The 19,990-nt window shown below is 41.4% G+C and overlaps 1 protein-coding gene and 1 long non-coding RNA gene across 2 annotated transcripts in view; one reads left to right on the plus strand and one right to left on the minus strand.

Annotated features, from left to right (window-relative positions):
- The window catches only part of CLYBL (citramalyl-CoA lyase), a 156,040-nt gene that overhangs the window by 117,625 nt on the left and 18,425 nt on the right, over positions 1–19,990 (plus strand). The window contains exons 3-6 of the mRNA XM_084535704.1: positions 11,542–11,730; positions 15,197–15,298; positions 17,060–17,153; positions 18,756–18,923. Of these exons, the coding sequence (XP_084391830.1) occupies positions 11,542–11,730; positions 15,197–15,298; positions 17,060–17,153; positions 18,756–18,923 (553 nt within the window). The remainder of the gene's footprint in view (positions 1–11,541; positions 11,731–15,196; positions 15,299–17,059; positions 17,154–18,755; positions 18,924–19,990) is intronic.
- Positions 8,204–19,990, minus strand: part of LOC311444520 — a 50,068-nt gene continuing 38,281 nt past the window's right edge. The window contains exon 2 of the long non-coding RNA XR_014697919.1: positions 8,204–8,390. This is a non-coding gene — a long non-coding RNA (uncharacterized lncRNA). The remainder of the gene's footprint in view (positions 8,391–19,990) is intronic.

Below are 19,990 nucleotides of genomic sequence, written 5' to 3' on the forward strand. Positions count from 1 at the left end.
AGGTTTGTCTCCAATGCTGCAAACCACTGGTGGACGAGGACTACGTAGGCAGAACAAAGGTTAAAATACCCGTTTATCCTCCTTGCTTCCCCATTGTTCAGGATAATGCTGAGCTGAATGTTGTGGATAGATCAGGGGATTGTGTTAAGCTGAATGGGGTGTAGGACAACGGGTCTCAACCTGCCCGGGGCTCTGCAGCAATTCTGCCTATGGGTGTTAAGCTGTAATAGCCAGAAAGTAGGTCCACCTGCAGATGGGGGTGAGCAGTCACCTGTCCTGAGAAGCACAGGCAGAAGCAGCGTTCTTAAAAATACGTATTTATATCGCTGCTGGTGATCAAGTGGACTGAAGCCATTTTGATACTGTTGTCTTGCTATTTTAATTATCCTAATAGCTGTCTATTTACAAACATGCATGCAAGTGGGCTAGAATAATTAATTAATATTCATAAGCACTCACAAAATGTGGCAAAGCTTATGGTGGGGTGGATGATAATTCCAAAGAGGATTAGCTTTGTATTAACTGTAGATTTACGTTAAGTGTATACTGAGTGTAGATTCAGCACGCCTGATTCTTGCTTGGGCAGCGATAGAGGACTTAGCTTCCATACTGGCAGAGATTTTATCTGGTCAACAGGAAATGAAAACTGGCCAAGAAACTGCCAACACAGAATCTGAAGCTGTGAAACCTGGTCAGGAAGAAATTAAGCCAAGTAAGCAACAGATGAAAAATTATCTTAAAGCAAAGATCAAATCACTCAGTTGGAAATGAGGATTGTATTGGAAAAGGTGATGCTGAGAGCATGAAGTGACAGAGGATTTAAAAAAAAATATGATATTAATAAATATAATGAAGTGATGAACACCAATAATTTTAAAATAGAGCAACTTAACATTTTTCAAGAAAATAAAAAGGAAGTAGAAAGCTTTAATATACCTGAAGACTTACGACAAATTGCAGAGAGGACTTTAAAACCTTGTGAATCATTTTGAAGAGAATGCCAGGGGTCTGAAGCCCATGTGGGAGGATGATAGTTAAAATGAGGAACCAGAAAAGAAAGAGACTTTGGTAAGACATACCTTTTGCAACACTTTCCTGGTACTGATGTACCTAGTACAGCACCCTTAGCTTTGGAGTAGTCCAGTGGCCTCAAGAGGGACAACAAGCCCGTTTGTGTGCCCATGCTGCAGAAACCTACCAAAGTTTTGCATTAACTTCGTGTTATTGGTGCTAAGTAAATTCACAGCTAAATTGGTACCAAGGCAGGGTCCGGGCTGGCCCCAACATTTATTATGTGTATTTAAAATGGTCTGAGCCTATTTCATTAGTCTTGTATTGGCATTGCATTTGACAGAATCATTGTCCAAAAAGTGAGAAAAAAAATATGTGATAAGCCAGACAAAGGATTTGAGCTCCAAGCCTGACAGACCGCTTGAAGTAGGTTAAATCCGTGTGGGACTTGGACTTGGATGGATCTATCAGTAGGTGTTGGAAACACAGGTGAAGGAGCCCTCGTGCTCAAGCCTGGAAAAGAGGTTATGGAGGGAGCAACCGAACATAAGGGAAGAGTTGTGGTAGCCAAGTAATCAATGTGCCCTGCTTCCAGAGGGTCCCATCAGCTCTGCTGAGGTAATGGTATGGATAATTAAGTGTGGATATAAGAACGGGGGCTCTTAGTGATGACTGCTATGGGGTGCAGGCACTTGCTTGAATCCTACCTGCTACCCTCCTCATTAGCAGGAAAGAAGTGAAATCGTGGGTGCTGAGCTGGCTGGCTCTGGTTCTCCAGGGACAGCTGTGCTGCAGGAAAATAAATAAATAAATAAATAAAATAAAAACAGCAGAAGTTCTTCTTTCCATGTTTCCCCTCCTGGCTGTTTATTGTCATCCTTTGCAATCCCCTTGCTCGCAGCAATGCAATTTTTTGTATGGCTGTGCTGTAAGTGCTAATGCTGAAATTGTCTGGTCTTAAAAAAAAAAATCCTACTTCCCTACCCAGAAATAAAGTAAAAACAAGTTTTTTGAATGTGATTGCTCTGTGATCCAGTTTGCTTCCTGATTTTAGAAGCAGCTGCATTGAAAGCTTTTGTGTGGGGGACAAATGAGGCATGGGGTAGGAATAAGCAGGAGAGAGTAGGGACTGCTCAGATCTTGCAGAAATAAACACGAATTGATTTATCTTATACTTTGATTGGGAAATATGCACCAACCTTACTTTAAATTTTGCAGATATTCCAGAAGCCCCACTGCGGAGCACCTTCTCAGCCAGCCCAGCATTAAAAATAATTGATTTCATGAGAAAAAAAAAAAATGCAGTGAGGGAAAAGAAATGCCACAAGTTCCAGTAATTTGTTCCGCTGCAATCAGGAATATCTAAATGAGGAACTTAAAACGGTTTCGAAGAACACCAATAAATAATTAAGGTTTCTTCTCTACGTGCCTATGAAGATGTGTATTATATTGCACCAGTAATGTACAATTCATCTATTAGTGATGTACAAATACTGTGACCATAGGATTAGCACAGGGGAGATTTGACCTAGAAAATAACCACCTCCTCAGGTGCCTCTTTCAAACAGGAGAAAAAAAATCACAGTTTCCTTAACACTGATCATAGGTCTAGGGAGGGACAAATTCACATCCTCAGATTGGGTTCAGACCACAGAAAACAACTGAAGTCATTTCCAAAAGGTCCCCACTCCTTGCCGTGAATACATGAGTCATAGAATTAATCTGATTTTATATACGAGGGCTCAGTCTCTGTCTCAGCTAGTCGCTGCCGAGTCAGGGACGTGCGGGATGTGGCATTCTGGCGCTGCTTCCCCTCTCCCACTTCGGGGGTGTGGGTGAGAAGAAGGGGGTGCAGTTGCTTTTGTACTGCTGCCCATCCTTCGGGGACGCTGCCAAGAGCGAACAGCAAGCTGTAACTGGCTTCCTCACGTCATTAGGAGCATCTGAGAAAATGCTGCCTACAGGAGGTGCTAAAATCTGCCTTTGGGGTGGAGTGGGCTTTTGGGGCTCCTTGACTCACCGCGGACACCTGTCCAAGTGAAGGCAGCCCTTCTAGTAGGGAAAGGGGAAGGAACTCTGGTAAAATCCAGGACAGTGAGGTGGGTGTTCATTAAGGTAAGTACTGGCTGAGAAATATGTGTATAAAACAGGTTTGCTTTGTGGGAAGGCAAGAGTTGTGTCGATTTAGTGTGAAGCTTGTGAGATCAAAGTTTCCTGTGCTGAACAACCCCATGGAGAGCTATCTATTCAGTGCTTCTGGCATCCACTTCTTTCAAGCTTCTAAACTTAAAGACATCTAAAATTGTGTTCATGCTCTCCTAACATTATTCTCCCATGGAAGTAATTACTGCAATTACAGGCTACTTTACAATGCTAAACGCACCTGGTCCGAGGAGCGATCCCCGGTGCCCTCGCCTGGTGGGGCTGAGGGGCCACCTTGCATAGGGACAACCCTACAGAGCAGGCTGACTTTGAGGGACCTACAGTGTAATCACTATTATGTATTTTTTCCTCAGTTCTAGCAGTTGAAGTAGCAGGAGCAGTGGGCCATATCAGCATGGTATTATTTTATTGTTTAGCTGAGGATATGTCTTGCATGATAAGGTGGCACATGTGAGTGGTTGGAGGTGCGCAGGCCTTGCTGGAGCACCGTCTCAGGACTGAGCAGAGAACTGATCTTGGTGCGGTCCTGCCCATACTTCTTTTGGGGCACGATCCCTGCAGAGACCCATCTGTGAAACCACATTTTGGTTTGGAGAAGCTACATGGTTTGCTGCTCCAAAGGAGAGGATGGATATAAACGAGTAGCTCTGTCTTTCAGACAGCTGGGGCCCAAGACCTTCAGGTGGAGTTGGGAGCTAAGTTACCTGATGATGTTGATTTTCTCAGGGGGTCCATAAACAGAAGTTGAATCAATTCACATGATCTCACAAGGGAGTGCAGGACTGCATGAGGTAACCTCTGCTTTAAAAAGGTGCCCATGAAATGTGGTTTAAGGACTTCTCTTTCAGATGGTGCAAGAACTCACCTGGTGGAAGGGCCTCCTGGTGGCGCGTTGCATAGCGTATGACACCTGCAGAGCAGTTGGTGTCATAAATCCCGTGCTAAATGCATTGCATGGACACACATCTACCAAGTGACAACCTTCATCTTTAAGATGGAATTTGAAAATGATCACAGTTTTTTTGCAGAAGCATGATTTTACTGTGGTCATGACTTGTAAACTCTTGGACTTCAGGAGCTCTGTAGGATTCTGATCACATGAACAATACTAACTTTTTAGCTTACTAATACAGATAAGTAAGATAAGAGCTGTTAATCAGTATTTGCACAAATCAGAAAAAAAAATGTTCCAAATTTTCTCTCTAAAACCCCTTCTTGTATTGAGACTGTGGACAGATCGTTAAAGTCTCTTCAAGAAAAGAGGAAGGATGGAGAAGCCATAATGCAGTTTACCTGATTTTTTCTTAATGCCTTCTATGTTCCTAGGGGGCTCTGAGCACCTCGGGATGGACGCTGGCTCTTTCTATCCAAGCCTTTGGCCTTCCTTTCTTTCTTTCTGCTCAAGAATAATCTTACAGTTTGAGGACTACCTTTTAATCTAGAAGACTTTTCCCCACCTTTCTCTGGGTGCAAGCTCTCAGTTGTTTTCTTTCTGATAAGCTTTTATTTTCCCTTAGCTTGCCTTTAACATTCTTCTTTTTTGATATTTGCCTTATTTGGCTTAACATTTTTTTTTCAGAATAATTTATTAAATAATTGTAGCCATAATTAAATGACACTTCTGATGGTGCACATCTGTTGATCTTCAAAACATTTGATGCGTATCTCACTTAGAATCACCTCTCCTGAAATCAGCAGCTGAACAGGAATTGATAATTTGCTAAAGTTACATACTTTTGGTGGACCGTTTTGTATTTCATTATCAGCATCAGCAAAAAGATACATTTATAAAAATACAAAAATTGACACTTAAATGTAAACATTTTTTCACAATTATTTATTACCAAGAAAATGCATCTTAAACTCAAATATTTTTCAATAAAAAATAGCTGTAACATACAATTATGTTCATGTGCTGGATGAAAGAAGCACATAGCTTTTTTTTTTTTTTTTCATTGATTACTTCAGATTGAATATTTTGTGGTCTCATTTCATCATGCAATAGCTCATTCGGATGGTCCAGGAAGACTAATTAACACTAATGCTTCTAAAGAATTTTCATTTGTGATGCTAATCTGTCACAAAACAAAAAGAATCCTCAGAAAGCCAGGGGAAAAAAAAGTAAAGAGACTACATCTTGCAGCCAGCTTAAATTAGTGTTAGCTTGATTTGTCTTAATTGAAAGGTTGTTTACATATCTTTTGTAAGTGTTTATAAAAGTTGGCAGACAGAAGAATAGCTGCCTACGTACATGCACAAAATTTTCTTTTATTGGAGCTGTTGTATATGGTACTGTCATTAAAAAAACCTTCTCTGTACACATAGTCTTAAGGTATAAGTCTGTCTCTGTATCTATGTATACACACACAGCATGCTGTATTATTTTTACTACAAACAGATTTATGCTAAGCCCTCAGATTACATGAGTATTTCTACGCGCCAATTCATTCTAGCAGCCTCTAGTTAAACTTCTGCGAGATACATGCAACTCCAAAAATATCTTAGCCACAACTTGTAAAAATATCTTGCTCTTGCACTAATGTATGCATCCCGGATACCCTGGCGCAGCAGAAATGCGCTGCTCGCATCTGTAAAGCTCTATGGGGAGTCACCAGCCCTGGGTCTGAGGCTGCTGGCTGGGGGGAGCTCAGGGTCTGGTCCTCTGGTTCCCCACCTTCCTGGCATCTGGAGCCATGCCATCGCCCAGTCATCGCCTGTGGAAGTTGTCCAACTCTGATGACATTGGACATCAGATGATGGATCTTAAGGATCCACATTGTCCACGCTGGTAGAGGGAGGAGGGGAGAGGCTTGCTAAGGCTGTGTGGCAGCAAGCAGCTCCCAGATATTCATAAACAGCTTAAGGAGATCTTGTCTTCCAGAAAATACAGGAGAAATTTTGGTGATAGGTGCAGTGATGCATTCCCAGACCTTAAATAAAACTTCTAGGAAAACGGGGAAAGGAGTTAATATTCCTCAGCAGAGCATAATTAAATTGCAGCTTGGTTTCTAACACTGGCTGCTGAAGTAGTTTGCTTCATTTCAGTGTTGATAGACCATGTACCGCATGTAAAGACAATTAGCAGAGCAGAGAGAAAAGCAGCAGATGCTGGAGATGCACCGAGTTAGATGACTCATTATGTTACGAAGAGTCTCTCTTTCAGAAAAGTGAAAAAGGATTGTGCAAAAAAGAAAAGGCTTGAATAGACCAAATAATTTTTAAAGAAAGAACTCAAAGATTTCAGGAAAGAGTAGCAGAAAAATCAGACCCTTGCAGCGTGCTAAAGTGCGTGTATGCTTAAACTGCAGAGGGGAAAAACACACCATGGGGATCTTATTCCTCCCCACACTCCTGCCCTTGTTTCCTTTAGGGTTACATGTTGGTTTTGGAGTGTACCCTGTTGAACCAAAATAAAATGTGTTTTAAAACTTCTTAAGTCTTTGAAAACTCAACTAATACTCCATTCTGGAAGGTACCATAAGAAGTGATTCAGTAACAGCTTCCTGGAGGATTTGCAATGTACATGTTTTTACAGCATTTTTTTTTCCAGTCTCACAAGACTAGCTAGAAATAACTATTTGCCATTTTAAAGATTTATTCTTACAAGTAGCTAATACATATAAAGTAGCAAACAGCTATGAATCAAGTACCTCCTGTTCTCAGCAACATTCTGCTCTGCATTTACAGTTTTCTTTGTTTCCTTAAAAACAAATGCAATTTTTATTTTCTCTTGCCAAACTGATTTGTGAATTTGAAACTAAATGAAATATCATTCTGTATGGCATCACTTCACTGATGGAGACCAAGAATGTAAATATACGCCAGGTTTTCCCTCTGCAAAAACTCGATTTTGCCCTAAAATCCTTTGTGGGTATATATGTGCACTTTTGCAGAAGCTTGTTTGAGAGATGCATTTGTAGTGTACGCACTAATATAAGTGACAAAAGATTCAGCCATGTCAAGCTCCGTAAACAAACCACTCCAGGGAAGTAACATTAACACATAATTGTATGTTTTTATCATGTCAGACCTGTCACAAAAAATAACTTGAATTGTGATTATAGTAATTAATTTTTCCTCTGCCATTTGAGACATGCAAACTTATTATGGCCATGGGGGTGATATATTCTGGACTGCCATTGTAGCGCATCATGTATTTACATTTCTATATGAAGAGTTATTACAAAAAGATGTTAACAGGATGAGGACCATACATATGCATACCTTTAAGTATACCTAGTATCTTTACATTAAGACCTGGAGGTCTTGAGAAAGAAAAGGGTAAGAACATGCAAGAAACATGAAGCAAAATATAGATACAACTCAAGGGGAAGAAGGGATATTTGTGTGTGTACTCCTCTTCCCCACTCTCCCCAAAATCAGGCAGTTCTGGGCTCAAAAATTGGTTTGTGGGATGTCTTACCACTTTGAAGAAGGAAATGTAATTTTTCTCTGCTGCTCCAGCACCGAAAATTGTATTATTCTGAATGTCTTTGTTTCATTATTTCTTTATTAACAGCGTGTCCATGGTGAGTGGGTGGCTGAGCTTCCGCTCCTGTGCCATCCCTTCTGTCTCAGAGCGGAAATTTCGGCGTGTTGACTGTAACTTAAAGAAAGAAAAATAAAAAAGAAGGAAAGGTACTGATTCGGATGCCAGGGGAAGATACTGATGCTGTAACCTAAGGCACCTATTTAGGTGTGCTTGTACCTCGTTGTTTCATTAGCACGCCCGAGGGGCTCCTTCGCCACTGCCGCCTCCTTCCCCGAGTCTCGCGCTCTGCCTGCCTGCTCCCACCCGACACTAGCCCCGACACTGCACTAATCCCTGCAAGTTTGGAACTAATGAACTCGCTGCTGGGCTGCCGCCACGGAGCTTGGTCCCAAACTATACTGTACTTCACACTCGATTTATTCTCCAGATGGCGAGACTGCGCAGCCCCGCCGCGAGGGACCACCTCTTCCACTGGAGTGTAAAAGTGGACGGATGTTGTTTTCTTTGCAGATTTGATAATTCAAAGCTAGCAACTCGTGAGGATGGGTAGTGATTAGGTTTAATGGGTGCCAATTGAGCCCGCTACACACGTATTCCCATCTTTAATTTCGGTGTCTGTGTGTCCTAGTGGTGGTTGATTCGTCTGCAATGTTGCATCACCAAAGCTTCTGTCTTCCCCAGTTGGCGTAGCTGCACACGGGAAGGAAAATCTTCATGCATCCTCCTATGAGATACAAAACAAGCCACATTGAACAACGTTTGTTCCCGATGGGTTTTCCATCATGAGCATATTTAGCAGTTTTTAATAATGTTAGCATACGATATATAATAATGGAATGTAATTTAATGGCATCACTGCTTCCCATAGAAGTTCTGTTGTCTTCCTCCCTTGTTCAGCTTGATAAAGAGCCCAACCCCTGCAGCACCTAATGGGGTACCACAGTTCCCAACTGTCCTAGGGTGGACCCATTTGTTTGTCAGGTTTATTTCTTTATCCATTCAGGACAGAGTGTTGCCCATGCTGTAGGGTGAAGGATGGTGTAAATTATTTCTTTTACTGTTCTTGAAAAATGTGACCAGTCTTATCAAGGACCTTACACACAGTTTGGAAAATATATTTATTCTCATGCCTACCGCAACAAAAATATTATTGTATCAACTACTGCTTTTTTCTCTACTATTGTGTTGAAGTAGGTTAACTATCTTAAAATCTTGGCTTTCATATGCATCCTACAATTACAATAGCATCTACATTTCATTGCATAACGAGGCAGAAGGATATCTCCTTTTCATCCATGGAAAGTTTATTTATTTTCATTTAGTCAGAGGTTTCAGTATTTTTTTTAAACCCATGATATGTTTTACTGGAAGCCTGGGTGGGGACCTGATACACCACACTAACATCAGTTGAATATTCCCAATATTGTAAGAATACTCCTTGTTATATTGTTGGATATTCCCTATATTGTAGGAAGGGCAGGCACAGAGTCAGGCCCCTTGAGAGGTCTGACTTTGGCAACCAGGTCCTATCAGCCTGTCCCACAATTAGAAAATATCGATTGAATCCTGATTCAAAAACTATAGCGACTAGAAATAGTTTATCGTGGAAAGGAGACGTTTCTGTTCCTGGGGTATCTAGGCAGACAGATCTAAAATGTAGTGGCTCTAAGAAGCCGCATCAATTCTCAACCCAACAGATGGCATGGGTGTGTTAACTAACATAGCAACATATTTTCTATTAAAATATGGGAAAAAACAACAACCCCCTCCCCATGTTTGTTGGTTGGTATAAATTCAGTGAAGTTGTTGGTTATTTTTGGGATACGTACCAGAGGGCTGCACATTTAGTTTATGTAAATTGATAACAGCAACAGCCTGTTAATAAGTGCTTTGTATGGAAATATACCTAGAAAGACACGATCTGTCTTTTTTGGGAAGGGAGTTTGCAGCCTGAGGAGAAAAATAGCTAATGAGATGGTCTACTGCTCATTATTATAATCTGAAAAAATCATAATGAATTAGACTGCAAGTTTTCTAGAGATGTGCCTTCAGTTGGAATTGGATGCTGCCTTAGTGGATAATTTTGGGAGATCTTTATTTTGCAAATTGGATCAGTGTGTGCTGAAATGGTGATAATCTGGCTTTAATTAAAAGCATAAATTGGTTTGGAGAGAGTGCTTCAGCCACTGCTCCGCAGCACATCCAGAAACTTTTGGCCCAGCCTAGGAACCAGCCACCGCTGACCTGAGAAGGACAAGGAGGTGGACTTGTGCTAAGCAGCAATGGCATCATGCCGGTTCACGGCATTCGGATGAACTGCACCTGGTTGCAGTGAACTGCAGGCATCTTTGCACATATTTCCTGATGGCCCACTCACAGCAGTTATGACATTTTGGGCTGTATTTTACAGAAATTACCTCCAAACACAACCCTTTATGGCAGCACAGGGATGCGTACATGCCTATGCTGTTTGCATCTCTCCGATTGAGGGCCAAACCTTCGGAGAAGCATGAAGAGAAGCCCCAAGCTGAAGATTTCATTGACTTTATTCCTTCCCTTTACCCAGTTAGAGCAGTGCTTGCCATTGACTCTCCATATCCTTGCTGTGGACAGCCCAAGCCCCTCGAGCTTGGGGCAGGCTGACACTGGTCCCTGACCCAACACCCACACACCACCGTTCCTCCCACTGCCTCATTTCCACCACCTCTGGAAACCTCTTTGGCCCCTCCACAGGCACAGACCTGTAGCCGTCTGGTTTAACTCTACCATCATCTGCTGTCTCACTGATTCGTATTAGCCTGGATATTAACTTTGATGATTTTTTTCCCCTCTGAGTTTGCCTGTTTTCTTGCAAAGTATCTCTCTCCAGCGACTGCATATTGTTAAAGTTGTTTCTTAACATTTGCGACTCAGGAGCTTTAAAGTTTTATTAGGATCATAAAAGCTCTTCACAAATGAAATTACTTTTGATAAGTGTTCATTTTGACAATGAGAATTTGTTAGGGGCTGTTGGCAAGTGGGAGGAATTTGTTGCTGAAACTGAAATGGGCAGGAAGTGGGGAGCCCGAGTGCTCTCCTGCCCCTGCCCCTCCTCTTCTTGAGGCCAATAAAAGTGTTGCATTTCAGAAAAGCACCCAGGTATTCTTAATGCAAATCAAATATTCAACAGACTTTCAAATCTACATTCACAAAAAATAGTGAGAGGCCATGCAAGCATCTTTGGATATTTTATTTTGTGCCAGCAGGAGAATATCTTTTTAGGTGGTTCACGAAAGTCTACAAACTATTTTGGCATTGTTTTCACAGACAAGTTGTGAACTCTATTATGAGCTTTAATATGCTCTGTCTATATGGAGAAAAAGAAAAATGATGTAACAAAGCCAAAGAAGTAGATGTACATCTATACAGACTGACATCCATGCTATTTGAGCACAGGCAATATGAAGATGAATTACAAAAATGAATTGCTTTATGCAAATGTATTAACATTCCATTTTTGTGAGTACAGACAGCGCGACACATTATGGTTAGTATACAGATTTGTGTTTGTTAGACATGGTCAGTAGCAGGGGACACAGAACTCATGTTTTCTACAAGTGGTGGTAGAGAAATATTTAGACATGAAAACTTTATTTGCTAGTTATAAAGAAATGAGAAAGGCAGAATTGCGAGGTGCTGGTGATGACTGCTTTAATAAAAGACCAGAAGTGACAGACATGTTGGGGACAGAAATATACTGGCTGTCTAGCTTTTTCTCCACATCACTTCTACAAGTTTTCTGCTCAGCATGCTTTTCTGTTGATAGAAAATATGCTTTTTTTTTTTTTTTTTTTTTTTGGTGCCTTTAAATATATATGTATATATATTTACTGCAGAGAGAAGCAAGACTGACAGTTGTGAAAACACTTGAAGAGTTTGACTTTGGCCATGCTGAGAAGTGTGTTAGGATAAACTCCGTGTCCAGTGGCCTCGCAGAGGAAGATCTAGAGATGCTTTTGCAGTCCAAGACCCTTCCTTCAAGCATGATGCTGCCAAAGGTTGAAAATGTCGAAGAAATAAGATGGGTGAGTAATATCTGTGTACCAGCAATGTAGTAGCTTTTTACTGAAGCTGTTGGGCTGAGTTCAGCCAGCTGTAGAGGTGAAGGACTCTTATGCAACTCAAATATCATGTAACGTTGTTGCTTGGATAAGGTAACTGGGAAGTGGATCTGTTTAAATGTGTGTAAGACGTGCTATAACAAGAAGTGTATGTGGAGCATCTTGCCTTCGCAAAGCACATGGGGTTTATTTCTCCTGCAGTCAATGAGGAGTCAATATTGATGAGAGAGTATGTTATCAAAAATGGATGCATTGGTCTCTTGACTCTTGTCTAGATATTCTGCCACGCGAAATGCTTGTCTGCGGCCATGTGCCTTAGCCACATGCCTGGTAAGCGGGAGATGGGGAAAACATGTTAGCAACATGTGAAAAAGTGGGCTGGGGGGGGAAGGTCACTCCTTGGGGCAACTGGAGGAACAAACAGGAAGCTTTTAACTAGTGTTTTTAATTAGCACAGATATTATTTCCTGAGCAGTTCTCTATTTCTTCCTTTTTAATTGCTGACAGGTGTGTTTGTGTTTCATGACTGACTTTTCAGCCAATAAAAACCTGAAATGTAAATGGCTGGCATGTCAAATTACTTAAGAAAACTTTGAAATAGGCCTAATTACGCTGTAATTGTTTTAATTGTCAAGAAGGGGGACATTTGTTTGGCTATGCCATTATTTCTGCACAGTGCCCGTAAAGGAGCAGCATTGCGTGCTTGGGCCCGCTGTTTTTGCCAGGCGCTGGCCGAGCAGCCGGAAGGCCACAAGATGCGTCAGGGCTTCTTCACGGCACGATCCTGAGCCTCTGTTTCATTCTGAAGTCAATACACGATGGCACCCCGGGCAAACGTGTCAGCCCCGCCATCAGCCGTGTCCCCATGGCCCAACTTTTGACTCAACCAGCCCTGCGAGCCTCGGGCGTAGCTCATCACGCGCGAAAATTCACGCTGCCAAAATGGCAGAGCCCTCGAAACGGCGGGGCCCTCGAAATGGCAGGGTGCTCGCTGCCATGAAGCGGGCTCTGGGCTGAGGTGAAGGTGGGACCCTTGGGTCCCCTGGCCCCTTCCAGCCCTCCTTGGGGCTCGGGGCCGGCCGTCGTTGCCGCCGACTCAATGCCTGCTGTCGGCACCATGCTCCCCTCCCGCCCGGCCGAGCCCTCGAGCACAAAGAGCGTGCTCCGCTTAATGACGCTGGCTCGTTTCAGAAATCCCGCGGCTTCGCTCCTGCCTGCTTTTTTTTTTTTTTTCCAGGCTCCCAGCCTAAGAGAAGCTGTTTATTTTTCCCCCCTCATTTTTATTTATGCGGAGCATAAAACCTGGAGGCTGATGCACAACTAAAAGATGGGCTTACTTGTTTTCTTTTGTGTGAGAATCTCTTGCTCTCCTTTTGTCCCTAGTGTGGGTACTTGTTTGACTGGCATGGCTTATTGGACTATAACAAGCGTAACTCTCCCTCCTTTGTGGCGGGACAATTCTCCCACAAATCCCGAACAGTGTGCATTCTTCCCAACACACTATTGGGTGTGCACGGGAACTGAAAGAATTGCGGGGGCCTGCTACTTCATCCCCTCCCCGAGCTTTGTTTTCTTCCCTCCGCCTTCTTCTTTCCCCCCTTCTCCCTGAAATGAACACTTTACCAGGCCGGAAACATTTAATCGTCTCCTTTTGAAAAAAATTAATTGAAACTTCTCCACTAGTTACCTTTTGTAGCGGTGCTTATTGCAAATTTTTAAAAGGAAGAGGAAGGGAGGCAATGTTTAATTAAACTTTCTTTATTTTTTGTTTACCTGAAAAATAAAAAAGCAAAAGTCATCAAAAATCTCAGGAGTGTGACTTTTAAAATCTTTTAAAATAAAAGAAGAGCTCCACTGCTTTAACTTACACCTAAAATATAAACACAGTAACACTTTTTTACTTTTTTTTTTCACTGAAAAAAATAAAAAACAGATAGGAGTCTTTAAGATATACCCTGATGTAATTTTATTACCTCATTTTCTGTGTTTGCCTGTATAAAGTTTACTGTGTTGTGCTGCCCCGGTACCTGCCCAACCATATACTTGCACGTGTGAATTGCACTGATTTTTTTCTTGCTAGCACATTTTGGGGTGGAATTCTCTTCTCCAAGGAAAAGTTGCAGAGAGGGCCCCGGTGGTGATGCAAAGCAGGGACGGGAAGGGCAGAATTCTTCGTCGGAGAAAGCTGTGATTTATTTTGGCCTAATTGTAAAGTTACTGCAAATTGCTCGAAAGCTTTTTAAAGATCTCAGTGATTAGATTTTCCTTCTTTTGGGGAGGGGCGGTGGGGGGAAGCTAAAAGGGGAAATAACACCTCTAATCCAGCTTCTGGTAAATAGGCTGCCAGCTTTTAAAATGAGTTTCCTTTCTATTAGTCAGAATATTATGCTAAGCCTTAAGCATTAGTTTTTTATGTTGCCATAGCAGCCTTATTCCTGCAGGGTTGTGACCTGCGATGATTACAGTACAAAGCTTATAGGGTCTTGAAACCCCCTTTGAAGATGAAAAGTCTTTGATGGTTTATATTTATGCAAATCTCTTAGATATGATTTACCCAACTGAGACTGAATGGAGAGATGATTAAAATTCCCTTTCCTTTGATATCCATTAATAGTCGAATATTCCTTAAATTTAAAATATATGCATATGTTATTTTTGTCTTTATTTACAACAATATTTTTGCCATACCTGCAATGTGTTTATATCCGCGCAAATTGCTAGATCTAGACCGACATAATAGATTTACAATATAGGGCTGAGGGTTTTTTTTTTCCCCTTTTTTTTCCCCCTTTTGAAAGGGGAAAAATCTGTGCAAGAGCTTTTGTATGTTTCCAGATGATAGATTTTGGAATTTGGGCTACCCCACTGGCAGCTCAGAGCTAGCTGTGAACTGGTCTCATGGAAAAAATTGGAAAGCTTTGGTCTTCAAAGAATTAAACTTCCTTTTTGAGGCCTTCCTAGGTAAGCTAAAAATTATGAAGAAAAGCCTACTGAACAAAGGGTAGCGGTGCCGTAACGAGTAACGCGGATGCCTGGGCGGCGGCACGCTGTGGCGGTGCTGGTGCTGGTGCCTGTACTGGTTCCAGTACCGGTACTGGTGCCTGACCCAAGGCAAGGCGGGCGCAGAGGTTGGGCACCCAGCACAGCCCGGGCCAGGGGCACGCACCCACCATCCACAAGTGAGCCCTGAATCCTTGAGGTGCGCAGCCGCAGGCCTGCACCAGAGCTTTCTGCCTTATTTTTAGTTACGAGTTTTGTGATTTTTTTTGTGTGTGTCTGTTTTTTTATTCTGTCTTGTTTTGGTTTTGGTTTTTTGGTTTTCTTTTTTTTTTGGGGGGGGAGGAGTGTTGCAAGCCAGGTGAAAGATTTAAAGTGCTGCGTGTGCGTGTGTGTACTTTTTTCTCGTGTGCCTCATGCTGTCTAGTTTCAGTTCGCAGACAGATTCGTGCACCACTTGAAAGGCCGAACACTTGTAGAATCAATGAATTTTATCCCTTTTGTGGAAACTGCAGTGGGGTTGCTCAATTTTAAGGTAAGCAGGTCTGGATGTGGTTGAAGTGTTCGTATTTTGACCCCCTCAGCCACCTGGGATAAGCTGAGCCCTCCATACTCCTGGCACAATTTCGTGAAGGTAGAGAGATTAAAAAAATACTGAACACATTTTTCAGTCCCTTAAAACATCTGCATGCTTAACTCTCATGTTTGTACAGCAAAGACCTTTCTAAATCCAAAATATTTCGGTGGAAGAACAGTTCCAGATAGTCCATGCCGACTAACGAAACCCCTCCGCATTACTAGCAGCATTTTTGACAGACTTAGAGTGGAAATCTGCTTCCCTAAAGGACTGTAGTACTCACACTGTTGCACTAAAAGACTACTTAGTAGCTGTCAAACTTCACTTTGATATAACATTTAATTAGAAAAAAGGACAATCCTCCTTTCACTACTGCTGAAGCGGTATCTCTATAATGTTTTCTACCGACAACACTTCAAGCAAATTTCACGTTACGGGTTTTTGTGTGTGTGATGGGGTGTTTAGCGCCGAGGTTAGAAGCACAATTAACTTTAAAAATATCAAATATCCGCAGAGTAATTTTATACCAAACCTTATTTTTATGGTGCTTTTTAACACAGATTACCCGCCAGCCTTTCATACCCAGCCCAGGCTTTTCAGCAAGGACAGGCAGCACGGTGACAAAGTGGCAGAGCCCCTGCACTCGCGGGGGGACGTGGGGCTCCCCCCAAAGCTTGACGGGGAAGGTTTGGGGCCAGCTGAGGACACGCGGGGCAGAAGCAGCTCGAGAGCTGCCGGCAGCCCCAGCCTGCTGGTTTGGCGCAGCCACGTACCTCCCCACACGTAATAAAGCATCACCAGACAGGCACGCTCCCGTTCGGGGCGCATACGCAGAATTAACTCGCCTTTGCAACTGGCTGGGGTTTTTATTCGCTTGCAGTATTTTATAGGGGAATTTTTTTAGTGCTGCAGTCCTTGATGTTGGCAGCGGAGTTGCCTTTTAAAGCATTCTGCTTAATAATAATTTTGTGCCCCACCGGCTGCCATGTAAGAACACCCACTAGCAGAGTTTGTAATTACATCTGCCCCTTTCTGCATACCTTTTCCTCAACAAATATTAATATTACAAAAATCAGTATAAAATAGTAATATTCTGGAAATGCACACCATTATATAAAGCTACGGTACCAAAATTCTACATTCTACAGTACTTGTTGCATTTTTAACCTCCATACCCACTTTTTAGTTAGTTGTTGCAGAGGGCTTTAAATTGGCAATTTATCCAGTCAGGTACCCACCATCATTTTAAACCATTCAAATTATTACTGTAATAACAGAGATTCTGAGCCTTCTTTCTTTTTTCCTCGGGCAGGGATGCTACATGTCAAATCACTCAAAGCTAATACTTTTTTGTTTGCTTTTAAGCAGCATTTGAGGAGTGTTTTGTCCCATATTGTTGCATACATATCTGAGACAGCAATTGCTGTAATATCAAGGGCATTATGGTAAGCTCTGGCCAAGAGGCAGGGAATCTGCTATGATGTCCTGCGTTTCCACAGCGCAAGCATATCGGTGCTCAGGGCAAGATAACGTTTGCTGTTCTGCTGAGTCATTTTAAAGCATTGTGCACAGCCGAGTACCTACAATGGCTTTGCTTAATAGGAGCAATTTTAGCTGAAGGATTGCTAGATTTGGGTAGTACTGAGTTGATGTAATATCCTCTTAGTCTCTCTGCTTCCTGCATTTCTGTAGAAATTAATGATATGCTCTCATTTGAAGGCTGTCTGTGAAGAAGCATTGAAAGCAGGATCCCAGGTTGGCTTTCATTTGGACGCAGTCGTCTTTGGAGGAGAGGATTTCCGTGCCAGCATAGGTTGTTACCTGTCTGCTTACTATAAGGCTTAATGGCATTTGCATTGCAGAAGCCCGATGTGATTTATCCCCATTGCTGTACTGACAGCAATAAGTAAAGTGCTGAAAACACTTGATTCTGCATTTTACATGTTCCCTTTTCTCCTTATATTTTTCAACGTGGGATTTATGACTGGGAAATTAAAACGCGATTCCTGTGTATTACAGGGCACTGACACTTTCTTATGCTTCTTGCCATGCAGTAGCAAAAATTAATGGAAAAAAAAAAAAAAAAACAAGTCACTGAAATTATTTTAAAATGTAGTGCCCATAAGAAATACACTTCTAAGAACTAAGAAGTAATAAATTCATAAAATTCTGATGTCTGCTTTGTCTCTGTTTTACAATCAATTATCATTCAGGATTTTGACATCTTCCACAAATACTCTCCTGTCAGATTTTACAATGATAAATTTAAATATGTTTTATGTCAATACAGCAATCTCTATCATATATTCATGTGAAAACATTATTCATCATCCTCAAAAATGAGAAGTATTTCAGAATCATTTTTATTCAAAGCCATTTATCTCCTTATTAATCTGATTTAGTTTAAAGATAATAGTTCAGAGGTATTGACGTTTAAATTAAAAATAAATATGTTAATGTAAAAAATTAGCATTGATTTGTTAAATTATTCCTTACAAATTGGAAATCTGTGTCTAAATAATGACCCTAAGGAAAGGGAACATATTATTATTTTTTCACACCAGCCTTCATGTGAGAATGCTGCTTAGCTGGTGCACTGTGAACACATGAAGTCTTGTGAATACTTTTGGTTCTTCTCAGAAGTCGTCTACTGTCATTTTTCATCCAAATACTAAAGCTTAAATATTCAGCTTAGGACATCCGTTGTGACAAGAATCACAACCAAGGAAAGTGCAATTCTGCTCTCAGTGTGAATTTTTTAACCATTTAGTTGGAGCCAGTATGTCGATTTGTATAAGGCTTCTCGTGCTGTAATGTTTCTCGCTGTACATACAATAATGCAATCAGATAATTACTTCATGTTAGTCCCAACTCAACTGTCCTTACCAGCCAAAACTTCCATTGACTTACAACTTCTGATTTGAAATGAATCAAAATCTGAATTTTATAAGCTAGCATAGAGAGATTTATTTCTTTTGCTAAAGCAGCTTATTTTTTTTTCCCAAGAGTATCATTCTAACAATACAGCCTTGCATCCCACTTTGTTTTCTAAATCAGTTAAATGAAATCTCAAACTTCTTTCTTTCTTTCTTTCTTTCTTCCTTCCTTTCTTTCTTCCTTTCTTTCTTTTTCTTTCTTTCTTTCTTTCTTTCTTTCTTTCTTTCTTTCTTTCTTTCTTTCTTTCTTTCTTTCTTTCTTTCTTTCTTTCTTCCTTCCTTTCTTTCTTCCTTTCTTTCTTTTTCTTTCTTTCTTTCTTTCTTTCTTTCTTTCTTTCTTTCTTTCTTTCTTTCTTTCTTTCTTTCTTTCTTTCTTTCTTTCTTTCTTTTTATTTTTTTAACTAGGAAACATATAAGATAGAAAGGTTTAAAGCATTCTCATCATCCTTTTTTTCTGTTTGTTTTCATTCTTTTCGTAGGTGCAACTAGCAGTAAGGAAACTCATGATATTCTCTATGCCAGGCAAAAGATAATAGTCACAGCAAAGGCATTTGGCCTCCAAGCAATAGACCTTGTTTACATCGATTTCCGAGATGAAGACGGACTCCGCAGGCAGTCAAGAGAAGGTGCCTCGATGGGTTTCACCGGTATGGGCTTCTGCCGATGTTGCAAAATAATGCCTATATTCTTCAATTTAAGCAGATCGCTACTCTTACTGTTACTTTGACAAATAACTTGTTTTTTTTTATTTCAGGCCAGTTATTGAAAAAAAAAAAAATCAAACTCACCTACGTTTATTAGCAGCTGTAACATTGTGCCTGGAAATTTTGCCTGACAAGTCACAGGCTGCTTTTTAAAGCTTACATCCCCTGAAGCGTGTGGCTGTGTTTTGAAGAGAAGTTGGGGCAGGGGATGTGCAGGATATGATTTCTCCCATCACTGAGCATGGGAGATGTGATCCTGTACTTTGCAACAGCCACTCTTCAGTCACTTTTTAAAATATTTGGATCTGTTTTGCCTATTTTTTAAACAGCAGTTGCTAAAAAGTACTTTTTAGGTGAAGGAGTTGTTAAGCAAACCTTGCACACTAATTGCTACGGGAAAGTTATTTTCTTATTATTTTCTTTGATTTGTTTTTCATCTCCTGGCTCCCCTCCCAGTAAGTGCTGGTGACACCTACGGGTATTGGCAGACAGCAAGACCAGCAGGCTCCTTGCAACAGAGCCCTGTAATGCGGACTGTTACCCTGTGATTGGTGTACCAGATCACTCGGACACCCTGGTGGGATAGTGCAGCCACCAAAGATTGTGTTTTTGCAATAGAAATCAGCCATTTGACACACGCATTATAGAATTCTGGGATGCAGCACTGACGTTTTACATTATTTGTCTCTGACTGTCGTTCGGGATGTATGTACGGTAATGGTATAGCCGCTCAGGTTTTTGTTAGCAAAGGAATAGGTCCTGATGATGTGGTCTAGCAACCTGTATTTTTACAGCTAATGGCATATGATATCGTAAAGCAGTAAAGTAATCAAATACAGCACGAGTTCTTTTACGTGATCTGGGCCTGGCAGTAAAAGAATAGCCATCGATTCTCCTCAGCACAAACTCTGCCTTCCCGTCTGCTGAGCTTCAGCAGTTGCAAAAGCAGATCTTGTTTCAGAGGCAGAGCTGGGAGCTCCTCACAGCTACGGAACATTATCTCTGTCCGT

This window comes from Aythya ferina (genome assembly GCF_964211825.1).
Source record: "Aythya ferina genome assembly, chromosome: 1".
NCBI classification, from domain to species: domain Eukaryota; kingdom Metazoa; phylum Chordata; class Aves; order Anseriformes; family Anatidae; genus Aythya; species Aythya ferina.